At 42.3% G+C, this 17918-nt stretch overlaps 1 protein-coding gene, 1 long non-coding RNA gene and 1 other non-coding gene across 3 annotated transcripts in view; 2 read left to right on the forward strand and 1 right to left on the reverse strand.

Moving 5' to 3' along the window:
- UBN2 (ubinuclein 2) overlaps window positions 1–12766 on the forward strand; it is an 87100-nt gene extending 74334 nt beyond the window's left edge. The window contains exon 15 of the mRNA XM_072777373.1: window positions 10246–12766. Within this exon, the coding sequence (XP_072633474.1) occupies window positions 10246–10284 (39 nt within the window). The 3' untranslated portion in view covers window positions 10285–12766. The remainder of the gene's footprint in view (window positions 1–10245) is intronic.
- Window positions 1–17872, reverse strand: part of LOC140605204 (uncharacterized) — a 40819-nt gene extending 22947 nt beyond the window's left edge. Inside the window, exons 1-2 of the long non-coding RNA XR_012007917.1 lie at window positions 14876–17872; window positions 13787–14046 (exon numbers count right to left, since the gene is read on the reverse strand). This is a non-coding gene — a long non-coding RNA (uncharacterized lncRNA). The remainder of the gene's footprint in view (window positions 1–13786; window positions 14047–14875) is intronic.
- Window positions 17312–17384, forward strand: TRNAR-CCU (transfer RNA arginine (anticodon CCU)). Its single transcript has one exon. It is a non-coding gene; the product is annotated as a tRNA-Arg (tRNA).
- Window positions 17873–17918: the final 46 nt, after the last annotated feature.

Raw genomic sequence — 17918 nt, forward strand, 5'->3', positions numbered from 1 at the left:
CTCAGGATAGGGGATGTGACTAGGTAGAAGGAAAAGGGAATGTCCTGAGCAGAATCAGGAAGCAGGAGATAGACTAGGCTGGTGTGAAGTGTATGCTGGGATTAGTAGAAGCCACACTGGGAGTTCCAGGACGCAGGATGCCGGCTCACTAGGTTCTCCCTTTGGGTTATAGGGTGTGTGTGTGTGCGCACATGCACGCGCTACCAGGGCCAAAGTTTGAAATGTAGATATGGGAATTATCTGCAGAAGTGATCATCCTTTGGGGTGCCTGGCTGGCTCAGTCAGTAGAGCATGTGACTCTTAATCTCAGGGTGGTGTGTTCAGGTCCTACATCGGGTACAGAGATTACTATACAAATAGTTTAAAATAAAGACCAAAAAAAGTGATCATTTAAATCCTTATGTGTAGAAAACTTACAGGAAAAGTATTATTAAGATAAAGAGTAGAGGGATGCCTGGGTGGCTCAGTGGTTGAGCATCTGCCTTCGGCTCAGGGCATGATCCCAGGATCGAGTCCTGCATCGGGCTCCCTGCAAAGAGCCTGCTTCTCCCTCTGGCTATGTCTCTGCCTCTCTCTCTCTGTGTCTCTCATGGATAAATAAATAAATCTTAAAAAAAAAAAAAAAAGATAAAGAGTAGAAAAAGAATTCAACTTGAGAACTCTAGGGAGGGAGTAGGGAAAGGATAAAGAGATAGAAAGCAACTTGAAGAAATTGAAGTTTGTCTTTCGTAAGTGTATATGTATATTTGCATAGAAAATGTGAAAAAGGACATAAAACCCCAAAATATGAAGAGTGGCTGTATGATTGCTTATTTTCCCTTTTACTTACATGTATTTTTGGTGCTTTCTCATTAAGATGAACTTTTAAAAGGGATGGTCCTCGTGCATGGGAAGGAAGATAGGCTGCAAGTGCTTTTACTAAAGAACAGCATTTAAGGACAGATTTGCCAAAGCATGTTCTTGGGAAGTAATAGCCCCTAAAGATACCTGTCGTTATTCAACTACACTCAACTACATTGTCACCATATTGTAAATGTGTATCCATATATTAAAGGTGTTACTGGAAGCAAGATTTTTTTTTTTTTTTTTGCCCAGTGTGGAGCCCAACACAGGACTTGAACTCATGACCCTGAGATCAAGACCTGAGTGAGCTGAGGTCAAGAATTGGAAGCCCAACCAGCTGAGCCACCCAGGTGCCCCTGTAAGCAAGATATTTTTAAATCTATAATTTCTCCAAGCTTATTTGACATGGAGCGTTTTTTTTTTCATGTAATTCCAATTAACAAATTATATAAGGCCTATAAAGCAGCACTTAGCACAGTAACACGTAGCAATACACACTAGTAAGCTTTAGCTCTTAGCAATCAAAGTTCTATTTTATGATTTATTCTGTATTTTATTTTTATTTTTTTGAGAGATAGGGAGAACATGGGGGAATAGGGAGAGGGGGCAGCAGGTTCCCCCTGAGCAGGGAGCCATGTGTGGCTCCATCCCAAGACCCTGGGATTGTGACCTGAGACAAAGGCAGATCCTTAACAGACTGAGCCACCCAGACAGCCCTATTCTATATTTTAGAAAAGGTTCTAAGAAGATACTTGGCTCAAGCAGTTAAGGATTTCAGAATAACCTTTAGAGAGCCAACAAGTAATGATAGAGAAATGAAACCAATCTTCTAGAGTTGAATGAAGGTCAGGTGTCCAGAATGTGGGGTTTTTTAAGAGAGTATAGAAAAATACATGGAGCAGGAAGTATGCTTTACACTGTCCACGTAGGCAGGAAATTGTCTCAGACCTGAGCTTTAGGACAGGACAGTGGTTGCCCATGACATGGGCGCATGGAATAGAAACCACAGATGGAGCACTAAGGCAAAGTTAACAAAATGGTGATGGAGTTATTTTGCTTTTGTAAGTTGCTTCTAGGGGGAAAATAGATTGTACAAAGATTTCTGTGCAATCATGTTACAGTCTGAAACAGTCTAATGCCGTGTTAAGATTGGTTAAGTAAGGAAAAATAATATTAAATAAAAAATTTAAAAAATAAGAAATGACCAAGATGTTCAGGCATTAACTTCTCTTTAAGTTATAAGAAATACACAGAGGCACAGGAAAATACATAGGAAGACCTAACGCTGAAAATATAAAGAGTGGTGGTACGAGTGCTTTTTCTCTATCCTTTTACCTAAAAGTATTTTCAACAAACGTGGATGACATGGGAGAGGTTTTTTTGTTTGTTTTTAAGAAACAAGCAGGTGGACTTGGGTGAAGAAAGAAAGAAAATGGGAAAGATGCTCTTGTCTTATCACTGGGAGAAGGGAAAGGAACAAACTTACTTCTACTCGGATTTACTAGACCCCAAATGTGGATCTGTTTTGGAGGGAAAGATACATAGTTGGTAGAGCATATAACCCTTACTCACAGGGTCATGAGTTAAAGCCCCACATTAGGCATGGAGCCTACTTGATTAAAAAAAAATAAAGATTTTTAGGGGCAAAAGATTATCCTTGCACTTGAAAAAAAAAAGTACTAAGTACATGAGCCAACATTGAGTGCAAAGCATGTCTTTTGTAGCCATGGTTCCTATTTTCTTTCCTCCGAGTAACCAATGCTACCAATTTCTTCAGTTATAAGTATAAATGTGTACCTGACTCTTTCACATAAATTTAGCATACATACCTTGCTGTACAGTGCCTAGCATTTTTTTTCACTTATCTTAGAGATTATTTCACATCAGTATATGGGGGTCTGATTTGTTCTTTTTGGCAGCTCATAGTATTCCATACTTGTGGTGTCACCACTGTCTATAGTATCTTTTTTTAATTGATGAGCATTTAGATTACTATCACAAGACAAACTGTAACGTCCTGGGTGTGCACATCATGCAGACAGAAGGTCATTTTGGCATAGGGAATAATAATGACCTAATATACTAGATTCGAAAGTCGGTGTCTGGAATCTTTGACACTGCTGCTTAACCAAATAAAGCTTTGAGAAATACTTGAGAAACAGTTCCAAAGAGTTTTGAAAATTAGAAATAAAAGCTGATTCTGGGCGTGCCACAGGTTGAATTACTTTGCAGGTGAGATCGTGAGCTTTTGCGAAGGACAGTGCCCTCTGATGCAGGTAGACTCTGGTATGTCATGAATGTCCTTACCTCAAAAACGATGCTGTTCCCCATCAGTGTGTGCCTTGACATGCCTTGTTTTTTTCTGTCTGTATATTTACATCTTCTGTGACCCTGTGTCTGTCCCTTTACATTTCCCCACTATCTTTTTTCCTAGTAGGTGGCATAGCATGAAGGAGAACAGGCTGACATCAGACAGATGGGTTCCCAAGTCCCCACTATGAAGCTGTGGCACTAATTTAGACAAGATGCTTAGTTCCTTTTAGCCTGTGGCCTTCTTTCTACAGTGATGATACCCAATGGTGGGCATTGTGGTTGAATTAGAGACTAGATGTGGAAAGCACCTAGCATAGTGCCTAGCACATAAGATCTAATTAATGGTGGCTACATTATTCTCTCTCTCTTCTGCCTTTTTTCTTAAGTTCATTTCTTAAATTCATGCCTCCTCTTGCTCTCTCCTAACTTCCCAAACTATAGAGGTAAAGTCGTAGTATAAGAAACAACAGTTGTTTTTTTTAAATCTTTCCTTTTTTTTTTTTTTTTTTAATACTTAAAGTACCAGAGTGGAAAAACCTCAGAATTCTTTGATCAGAGATACCAAACCGCTGGCTTAAAAAAGTGAAGAGAAACTTCTCTAAAAACTAAAATCTGTTAAAACATTAGAGGGAATCTTTTGGTTCATATAACTGAGTAGTTAAGTGGTAAGCCTGGTGTAGGGAAGCTTTATCCAGTGATCCAATGTCATCATCATCTAACCCTGTCTCTGCACTGACATTCAAAATGTCAGACTTCACAGATGGCCCTCGGATAAAGTCAGGCTCTCCATAGCCAAATGGCCACTGCAGCTCCAAGCTATATGTGTGTTTTGGATGTAATTTATTTTTGCTTTGTTGGACCTCAAATGCAAAGCAATGCATTAATCATGTACCTCAGTTCATAGCATATGGTCATCATCACTCAGTGCAAGAACTCCCTCAAGTTCTATTATAAATTGTTTCCCTTTCCTTCGTCTCCATTCTCCATACTTCATAAGTACCCACTTAATATGTGCCCTTGCCATGCCTGTATACTTCTAAAATAGTGTTATTATGTGTGTATACAAGTTTAATTTCTGCAAATGGCCTGGGGCTATAAATCTTGCTGTTTCCTACTTTTCTCACTTTTCTTGGATTTGTCCATATTGCTATGTGGACATCCTTTGTTTTGCTAATCAACACATAGTATTCCACTCTATATATCCACCACACTTTACATATCTGTTTCTCTGGGGCTAGATACCTAGATTGCCTCCAATTCCTTAATATTGCAACAAAGGCTATGGATGGTCTTCTGCGAGTTGCTTGTTTGTCTCTGCTCATTATTCAATTACATTTTATCTTTTTGTTGTAGATAATCTCTTACCAGTTTGAGAAGTGTTTGATATTTTAGTCTGTAACAGCTCTTTTAATTTTGTCAATGACATCTTATATTGAACAGAAAATCTTATTTTTTTAATAGTCAAATTGCTCTATTTGTCTACATGTATGTGTTGAGGGGTTTGCAAGGAGTTATTTCCCTGCCCTTAAGTCACAAAGATATCCTCCTATACTTTCTTCTATTAACTTTATAGTTTTACGTTTTCTCTATAAGAATTGTGTGTATTGTTCATGTATTGATTTCTGCATACTTTACAGTTGTTGCTTTTATGAATGGTTTGCTATTTTCTATTATATACTCTAATGCTATTTACTGGTATCAAGGAATGCTATTGATTTCCGAAAGTTGAGTTTGTGTTCCACAACTTTGCTAAACTCTCTTATTTAAATAACTCATCTGATTATTTTGTTAACTTTTCAATGGAGATGATCATATAATCATGATGAGAGGGGTGCCTGGCTGGCTCAGTCGGAAGAGCGTGCGACTCTTGATCTCAGGGTTGTGAGTTCGAGTCCCAGACTAGGTGTAGAGACAGCACAAATAAACAAACAAGGAAAAAAAGACAATATAATCTCCCATCCCAATTCTTTCACTTGTGTCTTATTTTAGAACATTAGACTTGACCTTTAATATGATGTTAAACAGTGAGCCTAAGTGGCTCAGTGGTTGAGCGCCTGCCTTTGGCTCAGGGTGTGATCCGGGATTCCCATGCAAGGAGTCCCACATTGGGCTCCTTGCATGGAGCCTGCTTCTCCCACTGCCTGTGTCTCTCATGAATAAATAAATAAAAATCTTTAAAAAAAAATACGATGTTAAACAGTAGGGGTGAAAGCGACATTTTTGTTCCTTATCTCAGTTTTTTCCATTAAGTGTGGTGTTTATTCTAGATTTTTGGTATATTGTTTTTATGAAGTTAAGTAGTTGTCCTAATTTTCTGAGAATGTTGATCATAAGTATGAGTTGGATTATATCAAGTGCTTTCCTCATACACCAATAACATGATCGACACCTCCAGAAAATTTCTTAGAAATGTATTCATAATGTTTCTAATAATCTTTGATGTATCTTTGTTTTCCCCTTTCATTTTGTTTTGTTTATATGCATCACTCCCTTTTTCTTCTACAGTCTTGCCAGTCTTATTCAATCTTCTTCAGTCTTGTTAGTTTTTTAAGGAACCACGAATTTTATTGGGTATATACATGTTCATTATGGTTTTAACTTTTTGATCTATTATTTTATCCACAAATATGTAATGTCCCCCATTTTTCTTTATGATATGTTTTGCCCTAATATTAAGTTTGATATCTGAGGTATCTATATTCTAAATAATATTCTATTGTATGAATATATCACTTTTTTTAGAGATTTTATTTATTTGACAGCACAAGCTGGGAGAGCGGCAGAGGCAGAGGGAGAAGCAGGCTTCCTGCTCAATCCCAGGACCCTGGGATCATGACCTGAGCTGAAGGCAGATGCTTAACCAACTGAGCCACCACCCAGGTGCCCCATATATCACATTTTTATGTATCCATTTATCAGTTGATAGACATAGGCTGTTTGCACATTTTGGATAGCACGAATAATGCTGCTGTGAACATTTTTGTACCATAGTCCCCCCTTACGCAATTGGCATATGTTCCAAGACCCCCAGGGGATGCCTAAAAACCATGCATAGTACTGAACTCTGTATATACTGTGTCTTTTCCTATATATACATACCGATGATAAAGGTTGATTTATAAATGAGGCACAGAAGAGATTATCAATTATAGCTAAAAATAAAATAGAACAATTGTAACAATGTACTATAAGTTATATGAATGTGTTCTCTCTCTAAAATATTGTACTGTACTCACCCTTTTTTTTTTCTTAAGATTTTATTTATGAGGGCAGCCCGGGGGGCTCAGCAGTTTAGTGCCGTCTTCACCCCAGGGCGTGATCCTGGAGACCCGGGATTGAGTCCCGCATCGGGCTCCCGGGCTCCCTGCATGGGGCCTGCTTTTCCCTCTGTGTCTCTGCCTCTCTCTCTCTCTCTCTCTCTCTCTCTCTGTGTGTGTGTTTTTCATGAATAAACAAAATCTTTTTTAAAAATTTCATTTATGAGAGAGAGAAAACACAAGTGGGGCAGGGGGCGGTGGGGCAGAGGGAGAGGGAGAAGCAGGCTCCCTGCTGAACAGGCAGCCTGATCAGGGACTCAATCCCAGGACCCTGAGATCACGACCTGACCCAAAGGTAGACACCCAACAGATTGAGCTACCCAGGCACCCCTGGGCTCACCCTTCTTGTGAGGATATGAAACAATAAAATGCCTACATGAGGAGATGAAGTGAGGTGAATGACAGGCATTATAATGAAGCCTTAGGCTGTTACCCACTTTCTGATGATGTCAGAAGGAAGATCATCTGCTTCCAGACCATGGCTTGACCATGGGTAACTGAATTGCAGATAAGGGGGACTACTGTAAAAGTTTGTGTGGATATATATTTTCACTTCTCTTAGGTATGTACCTAGGTGTGGAACTGCTGGCTCATATGGAAACTCTGTTTAACTTTTTGAGGAACCACAAAACTGTTTCCCACCATAGCTGAAACATTTTGCATTTCTACTAGCAATGTAGAAGAGCTTAAATTTCTCTACATCCTTGCCAAAACTTATTTTCCATTTTCTGATGACAGCTATTGCAGTAGGTATAAAGTGATACTCATCCTTTTGATTTGCATTTCCCTAATGACTCATGGTGTTGAGTATCTTTGCATGTGCCTATTAAGTACTTAGTATATTATACTAATATAATTATACTAATAATTATAGTATATGGCTAAGTATATTAACTATAAAAGTACTTCTTAAAGGAGAGTTTCCAAAGAGACTTTGTGTTATAAACTTTCTAAGGCCTTGCATGTCTGAACTTCTCATTTTTGCATCCTCAAATGTATATAATAGTTTAGCTGGATATAATATTCTAAGTTATTTTCCTTCATCACTTAGAAAATATGACTTGATTGCTTTTTTGTCTCTACTGTTTGTTAGAAAAACTAATGTCAAGCTAATTCTTACTCTTTTGTGGACTATCTGCTCCTTCTTTCTAGCTTTTAGGATGTTGTTTTTGTCTTTGATGTTCTTAAATTTTACAATAATGTGTCAAAGTTTTGGTTTTGTTCTGTGCTCTGTCGGAATCCTTTCCAACTTTAATGTTTGAAACTTCTTTTTTTTAAGATTTTATTTATTTATTCATGAGAGACAGAGAGAGAGAGAGAAAGGCAGAGACACAGGCAGAGGGAGAAGCATCCTCCATGCAGGGGGCCTGATGTGGGACTCGATCCCAGGACTCCAGAATTATGCCCTGGGCCAAAGGCAGGCGCAAAACTGCTGAGCCACCCAGGGATCCCCCTAATGTTTGAAACTTCTTATGATTTCTGTAAATATTTTCTTTCCTAAATCCATTTTCTCTCTTTCTGGGACACATATTGTACAGATATATACATTATTATTATTATCATCTCTTAAATGTTTTTTCATATTTTCCATGTCTTTCCAGTACCTCCTGGGAAAACTCTTTCAGCTGGCCTTGATTATTACTCATTTTTCAGCTATGCAGACATTCTTTTTTTTTTTTTTTAAGATTTTATTTATTTATTCATGAGAAACACAGAGAAAGAGAGAGAGAAGCAGAGACACATGCAGAGAAAGAAGCAGGCTCCATGCAAGAAGCCCGATGTGGGATTCAATCTCAGGACTCCAAGATCACACCCTGGGCTGAAGGCAGGCGCTCAACCACTGAGCCACCTAGGTGCCTGCTATGCAGGCACTCTTGTTTTTATCCAATCTCTTGGGTTTATTCACTATTACATAGATAGTACCTAGTATTACCATTTGGTTCTTTTTTTTTTTAATTTTTATTATTTATTTATTCATGAGAGACCGAGAGAGAGAGAGAGAGAGAGAGGCAGAGACACAGGCAGAGGGAGAAGCAGGCTCCAGCACGGAGCTGAACGTGGGACTCGATCCCGGGTCTCCAGGATTACGCCCTGGGCTGAAAGCAGGTGCTAAACCACTGAGCCACTCAGGGACCCCCTAGTTCTTTATAGCTTCTTGTTTGTTATTATTGTCCTCCTATCTCAGTAAGGATCTTTATTGTGATTATTTTAAGTTCTTGATTTGTCTTATTCCATTCTGGTTCATCTAGTACAGTTTGTTCTAGTTATTGTCTCTTTTGGTGTGACTCTACTCCTCAAATATCTGATTATTTACACTTGTGAGCTTTTTTTTTTTTTTTTTTTTTTTAGTTTATGAACAGCTATCTTAGCTGGGGATGTATACTAAGGGATGAGGCCAAGGTGGTACCCTAGCATGTGCTTCCCAAGAACTGGGTTGGGAGCCTCAAGGGACATTTCCTAAAGGCAAGTCCCAGGCACCAGAGTCAGATCTTGACCCAAACTGTGGATCTAGTCTTTCAGTTATTGTTTTCTGCTAACTTGCTTATAGTGGCTTATTTCTGTATGTTTGGCAATATTTTACTATATATCTCTGTACTTTGTAACTTCAGCTATGGGCATTCTTTGAGGCCTAGATTTAAGCTATGTCTCTCTAAAGAGTATTTGAGTTTGCTTCCTCCAGGCTCCTAGGAACATTATCAACCCTGGACCACTTCAAACTATATGTTAGCTTAAGGATTTCAGGGGGGATCCCTGGGTGGCTCAGCAGTTTAGCACCTGCCTTTGGCCCAGAGTGTGATCCTGGAGTCCTGGGATCGAGTCTCACATCAGGCCCCCTGCATAGAGCCTGCTTCTCCCTCTGCCTGTGTCTCTGCCTCTATCTCTCTGTCTCTCATGAATAAATAAATAAATAAAATCTTAAAAAAAATAAAAAAGAATTTCAGGGTCTCAGAGAGAGGATGAATTTCAACCACAAATGAATGTGACTGTTTACTGCTTGTGGTTAGGAACTCTTACAGAAGGCTCTCCACCTTGCTATCCCACCCTGAGCTGAGAGGAAAACAAAGGTCCCAGGGCATCTAGCAGGCTCAGTCCATAGAGCATATGATTCTCAATCTCAGGGTTGTGAGTTCAAGCCCCATGTTGGGTGGGTGTAGAGAGTACTTAAGAAATAAAATATTTAAAAAAATACACAAAAATGGAAAAGTCTCTCCTTAGTGAGGTCAGGGATATCATTTTCATTCCCACCAATGACGTCAATTTTGGGGGTTCCATTTTTTTTAAAGATTTTATTTATTTATTCATGAGAGACAGACAGAGAGAGAGAGAAAGAGGCAGAGACACAGGCAGAGGGAGAAGCAGGTTCCATGCAGGGAGCCTGATGTGGGACTTGATCCCAGGACTCTAGGATCACACTCTGGGCTGAAGGCAGGCACTAAACCTCTGAGCCACTTGGGCTGCCCATATGGTGTTTTATATTGAGAGACTTCTCTGCACATCCAATTTTTCATAATGTCAAAAACAAAAGTCCTATATTTATTTTGTATAAAACATCAATATGCACATATTAATTTTATATAAAATTATAATTAATATATGCTATTTAGTATTTAATTCTATATTAACTGTACATTTACAGGCCGGTTCATAAGTCAGACTATTGCATGTCACCCCCGGTGCATCAGGTGTCCTGATGAAAGGACAGGCGTTCCATGAGGAGCAAGGGTTGGCAATGGTAACTTCATTTACTAAAATAGGACTCTTTCTGTGTCAGTTTCACCAGAAACCCCAAAGGCTGAGAACAAAACAATAGGCACCAAGTCTGTCCACATCCGAAAGGGAGGCGGCGCTAGATCACCTGTGCACCCCACGCTAAAAGATTGTGAAGTGGATCCTGGGAAGCACTAGCTCAGTCCTGGGAAGGATTAGCTGGGCCTCCACCTCAGCCTATGTAAGAGAATGTGAGAGGATTTCTTTGGAAGTAGTTGTCACTACTCTGGATGTTTCCTATCCTCCAAGCAGGATGGGGTGGGGGTGTCTCCTCTTTGCCTCTTGCTAAATGAGGGGGCACTTTAAGAGGATCATTTAAAGAGCTTGACACATCCTGCAGAGTCTGATGGACACACAGACCGGCGTCTGACTCACTCCTAAAAGCCTAAAGACAAACTGTTGGGTGGCTAGCTCCTGGAGAAGGCCGAAGTGGAGAGAAGGCTGCGTTGGGAATGGCTTGCCTGCCCAAAGTTCCTGAGTTCCTGTGGGCCTGATGGTGGCTCTCAAGAAAGGGAGCCAGGTTTGGTGATTTTAAGAAGGGAACGCCTGGAGGGAAGAGATGACACCAGTGGCGGGGAGGCTGCTGGTGACGAAGGGGCTGGGGTGGAATCCGGAGTCACCAGAGAAGGCATGGCCTACAGGGCCACTGCAGGTGTGAGACGCCCCGAGGATGGACGGAGTCTTGAGAAGCCATGAGAAAGCACATGTGAGCAAAGCAGCCCTGAACTCTGCTACCCCCAGAGAACCCTTAGCACCCACGTACAACTGTGCTGCTCGAGGAAGGAGAGCAGGCTCAGAACGGCAGCAAGTAGTGTTTGAGGTAGTGTGTGAGGAATCAAAATGGCCCTGACCATGACCCCTGCTCTCCCTCAGGTTGCCAGGCTGGGGGGGGGAAAAGTTTGACGTTCATGGACATTGGAGGTTTGAATAGATCACTGGATGAGACTTGTCACCACTCAGGAAAAGAGACTATTTCTGAAACGAGGAGGAGGAGGATGAGAACTCTTCAACCTGGTTGTTACACGGCAGAGACTGGAAAGGCCAGAACTCTTGTCCGGGCAGGAGGAAAAACAAAGCATTACAGCAGGTTGGCAGGGGCACTCGAGAGAAACCACACCGCTTCCTGTTTATCCCTTGCCAGTCTAGCTTGTTCTACAAACAGGTTGCATTTGAGGAGGTGAAGGGACCAGGGAGACGGAGAGGTGGGCTGTGTCTCGGCCTCTGACAGTCACAGCCAACCACAGGGAGAAGTTCTACTGGGTGAAGTTTGGAGTTTTAATGTTCTACAGGCTGGACTTTTTTTTAAAACCAAAGAAAAAAAAAAAGGCTAATTGTCCTGTTATCTCTTGGAATAGCTGTGTGAACCACCCACGACTCCCTGCCAGAGAGGAAGAGCTCGGCCAGGAGGCTCCCAGCCGCCGCTGCTCTCTGCCGGCGCGGAGCAAGTCGCCTTGCTTGTCAAGGGTCACATCTACTTCTGAGTATCACAATGTGCTGCAGTTTATATGCTACAGGATACGGTCAGTTAGGTTAATTTGATTAAAAGTATTACCTTTCAATAGAAGAAAACTACTATGTAATGCAAAGTAGCCACGAAAATCCTGTAAACCACAGAGACCGAGTGATCAGCTTGTTGGAAAGTATTTCAAGACTTGTCAAACTTCAGAATTAATCGTTATTTTTCTTTTACAAGCAGCAAGTGTTTCTTAATTGCTCTCCTTCTCTGTGATGACAGAGGCTCATCAGCAGGATTGCCGCTGTGAGGCCTACAGTCTGGCTTTCCAACAGCCAGCACTCATTTGCACAGCCCTCTGTGCTACTGTCCGCGTTACAGGGCCCAGAATTATGGAGACTATATCTCCCAGACCCCTTTGCTCTCAAGGTTCTGGATGAGCTTTCTTTCTGCCCGTGTATGCATGTGAGATTTTGTAGGTGGGAGGAAAAAGTGGTATTTTTTTCTCTAGCAAAATGGGTAGGTCAGGGCAGACTTAACGTCCTGCCCTCGCCTCTGGGTGATCTGTGAGCCCCCGTCTCAGTACTCAGCGCAACTCTGATCAGCAGTGGGGGTCACTTTTGTGACCTAGGCGACAGCCCCAACCTCCTAGTAACTGCTAATAACTGCTGAACCTTGGTGGCAACTTGCCCCAGACTCCTGCAGTCCTTCAAATTGTGGCCCATAGCATCTCAATGCCCGACACTCAATTCCTGTTCGCTTGGAAGGCCTGCAGTGGGTTCTTATTTGTTGACTGACCCCGGATGGTCACAGCCCCTACCTAGCTGGTATTGTGAAAGAAATAATGGGTCCCTTTAAGTTCAAAGGAATTTTTTTAAAGCTATAAATGAGTCATCAACTGCCTTTTTAAAAGAAACTCATGAAGAGAGAACTTTGAAAATCAATCTTTAGAAATATTTATCACTATGTGATTCTGTTGCTCCAAATAATGTGTTAAACCAAGATTTTCAAAATACTGAAACGTACCAAATTACATTGCTTTCAATAAAATAATCATCTTTCTTTACTGAAATTAGCCCTTTTTTTTTACTGTTAGTAAATAAAATAATTTTCCAAATATTGTATATTTTAAAAATCCTTTTAACTCTATTCTGTGCATGTTTTTAATGTATGTACTACATTGATTCTGCAGTACATGTATGTAGTTTTAAAATAAATACAAATACTTAAGGGGGAGGCACAATCAAAAAAGTTTACAGGGGCACCTGGCTGGCTCAGTCAGTGAGTTCAAGCCCCATGTTGGGTATAGAGTTTAAGTAAATAATAAAATAACCCTTATTTAAAAAATTATAATCATTGCTTTTGGACACATACCTACAGCATCATAACTGATGGAAGCCAGTGCCTACACATGTATATTCTCTCAGATACACCCTCTTTCATTAGTCCCATCAAAACTCTCCCAGATTCCCATGACTGGCCACATAGCCAAGTCACTGCTGTAGTTGCAGAGTTAAGATTGAACCTTCTGAGTCTGTTCCCACAGTTTCTCTGGGCATGGAAAACTGATTCCAGAACTCCTCGTTTTCCCTCAAAGGCTCAAAGGACAGAATGGTGGCATCACAATGGTTGGGGAATGGAGGTTGGGTCTCTCAACATATGTATAAAAAGGTATGGGCACTGTTCTACCCCAACATGTGTGTACTCATAAGCTCAAGATGCTGGATCCCTCACATCACTGGAGTCCCTGCTCAAACGTCACCAAATCAGTAAGGACATCCCTAAATGCATTATTAAGCAGCAGGTTCCTATCTGCTGCCTCCAGCTTTACTTTTCTCCATAACACTCATCACCATTTGATAAATTTTACATTTTATTTGATTATTGTCTGTTTGTCTAGAATGGAAACTTCATGAATATAGAAGTTTTCCATATTCCACTTGCTTTTACTTCCCTAGCATCTAGTAGAGTGCCTGACTCAATGCAGATGCTCAATAAAAAATTCACTGAATGATAATATATTTGCTTTCCCAGACACTCTTGACCAATACATAGGAATATGACCCAGGTCACGCTAATTAGAAGTACTCACCTCAGAAAGTGACTCCTGGGTAAAGACTTAATCCATTCTGGCACAAGGAAAAGCAGAGAAACCACTGGTATTAGCCAGTGTCCTGGAGCAAGAGCTCTGGTGCTGGTCCCAGCTCCTGTCTACTGTCATTGTACCAGCCTTGCAAGTTCTTAGCAGTTGTGCCTCATGGTGTTTTCACTGGCTCATTCTGGAGCATGATTTTGGGTCAGGTTTTCATCTGTATAGCTTCTAAGTCTGGTCTCTGGCCTTACCAGGAAATTCTGAAAATCACCCATTATCTTTTTATCTTTTTAATAAAAATCCATTTTCTGCTATAACTTACAAAATGAAAAAAAAAAAAAAAAAGCTTTGGAGTTAGATTGCCTGGAGCCAAATACCAGTTAATAATGTTGATTAAACCATGAAAGTATTCTGAGATTGTTCCCCATTTGTAAGTGGTTAAAATCAGAGTACTAACTCATAGGATTATGGTTAAGGTCAAGCGAGACATTGCCTGTAAAGTGCTCTGGACATAGTTCACATACTTGCAATCCTATGTTATATAAGGGCCAACAGAAGTGTTTTGTTTGATAAACTGTTTTTAACTTGATTGCTAACATTTGAAAGTTAGGACATTTCATAAAAATGCCAGATTTACAATTATTGAAAAATCAGCAGCCCTGGCAGTACCGGGACCGTATTCCTACTTTGCAACAATGGGACTGAGCTGAAAATGTCTAGCCCCTTTGCAAGAGGTAGGAACCCACCTGGCCCGATTCACTCTTGTATTACCTGCCTTGTCTCTGCTGTAGAGTTTTTTGAGTTTGTAGCCCTGCAACTAGGAACATGAAGATTTTCTAAAGCTGCAAAATTGAGAAATTTGGCCAAATGGTCTCTACGAACTTTTTCAGACTGATTTGCTATTTTGTTGCTGTGAAATAATTCCAAAGCTTAGTGGAATTATTTTCAAAACACAGCCATCTTATTGTTGTTAATGATTCTTTGGGTTAACTGGGTTTAGCTGGGCAATTCTCTGCTCCATCTGATGTTGGCAGAGGCTGGTCATCTGGAAGTGCCACTGGATTAGGACATTCAAGATGGTTTACTCACTAGGTTGGCCATCTGTCAGCAGAGAGCTCACTTGGGGCCAACTCCATACTCCTCCTTAGGCCTTGGGGTTTTCACACATGGTAGCTAGGTAAGAAGCAGGAAGTGAAAGATATCAGTTTTAAGGCCTGGTCTTCTACAAACAGTCCAGAATGTCACTTCTGCTATATTGGTCAAAGCTAGTCACAAGACCAGCTCAGATTCAAGAGGTGGAAGGGTGGGTGGGATGAGAAATGAGCTTCTTGATGTAAGGAGCAACAAATGCACGAGCCAACTTTGGAGACTAGTGGCTAGGTACAGCTAACATTTCATGATCATTTCTTTCTTCTTCTTCTTCTTCTTTTTTTTATATTCTTTTTATTTATTCTTGAGAGAGAGAGAGAGAGAGAGAGAGAGAGAGAGAGAGAGAGGCAGAGACACAAGCAGAGGGAGCAGGCTCCATGCAGGGAGCCCGACATGGGTCTCGATCCTGCGTCTCCAGGATCACGCCCTGGGCTGAAGGCACGTTAAACCACTGAGTCACCCGGGCTGCCCCCATTTATTCCTTCTTAATGTAAGAATGACTTAGAGAAGAAGAAAACAGCTTCTTGGCCATTCAGAATTCAGAATTATTATTCTGTACTACAATATATCAAGTGATCCAACACCTAATTCCAATACATTCTCCCACTTCCTCAGTGCTGGCTTAAATTTGTTACATCCTTGATAGCTCCTTAAACAAATTTATATTGTTAAATAACAAAAGTTCAGCTGGCTATATTTGAAACATTGAATTGGTTTTGTTCACCAAGTCATGACTTGGGAAGCATCCCATCTAGCAAGTATAAGAGAGCTTCAAAGGGCTACATAAAGAGAGGTTTCTAAAGGTAGAAATAGTTGAAAAAAGTAAATTATTGGCTAAGGAACCCATTGTTTTAAGCAATGCTGCCTTCCTGAAGGGAACAGAAGGGGCCCATCAGGAAATTTCCTAGTGTTGACCAGGACGTTTCCATACCCCCTGGTTATAGGTTCCATTTCTGGAGGGGTCATAACTGAAAGTCAGGCTAGGTGTTAATTCTTGGTTTACTGACTTGGGACCTTAACCTAAGTGAGGCCATTTTTGCCCGCGGTTTTCTCCTTAACAGTATCAACAAAAGAATAACTGATAACATTCTCAACGCCTAATACAGATGTGCCTTTTAAAATCAGATACTTGGGAGTTACCGGGTTGATCGATATTTTATGAGTGTCACAAGGAGAGACTCATTCATTCACATCAAGCCATTCTAGTCTGGTTTCCTCTGATGTCGATCCCGGGAGTGTCGGGGTTCCAGCCAGACTGTGAGCCAGCTACCTCCAAGTGGTGACCCGGCTGGGACCCCGGGGCAGGGGGCCGTCCAGAGTGGGAATTCTGGCTCCCGGGGAAGACGAAGGAGCGCAGACTCAGGTACTTTACTTGCAAAAGGTACGGTTAACATGTAATGAGCCTTTTTAACTTTGCCCTGCGGACCACAAAGGCCTGGAGCAGTGCGGGGCCTAGACTTCCCGAGGAAGCCGGAAGCCCAAGAGGTAAACAGGGATACGAATACCAACGGCTACCAACGGCTAGGCTTCGGGCTGCGGGGGCAGGAGCGGAGGAGACAGTGGGAGAGGCTGGGCCGGTGGCGCGGAGGGCGAGAGGCAGCGGCAGCGCGAGGCCGGCGGTCACGACAGCCGGCGGCCGAGCAGTCTCAGGGGCGAGGGCCGCCTCTCCGACGTCCTGGCCTAGGAGCTAAGGCCGCGGACGCCCAGAAGCCACTCGTCCAATTCACGCAACCAGGCTCAGATCCAGAAAAAGAGCTTCTGGTTATTCCTAATGAACTAATTCCCAGGGAGTTAAACAATAACTCCCCGCCGTCCCGGGCTTATCGATGACCCGGCAATTCACAACACAAGGTCCACGTCTCCAGGCCGCCATTGGCTCCGCGGAAACGGTCTCAGCTCTTCAACCGGAAACAGAAAACTGACCGAGGCGGACGCCCCCTAAAGGCGGCTGGAGGCAAGCGAAATCCGGGCAGCCGCGACCCCGGAAGGGGCAGGCTGCTTCCGGTAACGGTCCGACGCTGCAGAAGCTCCGAGGGCGAGTCTCCGAGACGCGGCCAGTGTTCCCGGCGCGCTCCGCTCCGCGACACCGCAGGCCCACGTTTGCGCAGGCGCGGGGGTTACCGGGCAGGCACACGCGTACGCAAACCCGTGCGCGCTCCCGTTCTCCGTCCGGCGCATCGGTGCTGTTTCGAGGGTAAAGCCTTTGGAGCCGGAACGCGGACTCTTGTCCTCTGAACTACAACTCCCAGCATGCCTCACCCCTCATATTGGTACTAGGTGTGGTGTCTCAGGATAGGTTAAAAGGAGGTCTAAGTGACGGTGACGTACCAAAGGGAAAAAAATTGAATACGTTGCTGGAGCGCCTCGCTCACAGAAGCCCCAGTGGCCTAATGGATAAGGCATTGGCCTCCTAAGCCAGGGATTGTGGGTTCGAGTCCCATCTGGGGTGGTCTCGTTTTCTTTTTCACCCCCGCATTGAAAATGACTTTATTCCGTTCTTAAAGAACTATACAGAAATATGCGAACTTAATGTTACTTTTTAAAAATAGGAAGTGTATGTGTGGTTTTCCTAGGTGTTGGACTACAGTGGGAGAGAAGAAGAAACTGCATTTCCTTCTTCCGAGTCGTGCAGTGCCGTACGACTTCTGGGAAGTATTCTGAATTCCGCTGTCCTCTCTAGATACCAAAAGGTTATCTTTCGCCTTCTGTTTCAAACCAACAGCCATTCCCACAGGCTCGCTTATTCTCGAGACTCAGCGGTCAGCTAATGACGTTTCAAATGACGCAGTCAGCAAAGAACCCCCTTTCCCCTCAGCTCGGCCTTGTTCTCAGACTTTCTTAAGGACCTGGGGCATTGCTTACACTCGGCTTTCGTTTGCTTCTCTCTCAACTCCTTAGGGCGCCGCTCGGCGTTTGATTAGTAAGGCTCCGCAGAGACGGGAAGTGAGCTATTCCATTACCCCGCGTTCGAGGGGGGGGAAGC

Source organism: Canis lupus, chromosome 15 (genome assembly GCF_048164855.1).
Source record: "Canis lupus baileyi chromosome 15, mCanLup2.hap1, whole genome shotgun sequence".
In the NCBI taxonomy this organism is placed as follows: Eukaryota; Metazoa; Chordata; class Mammalia; order Carnivora; family Canidae; genus Canis; species Canis lupus.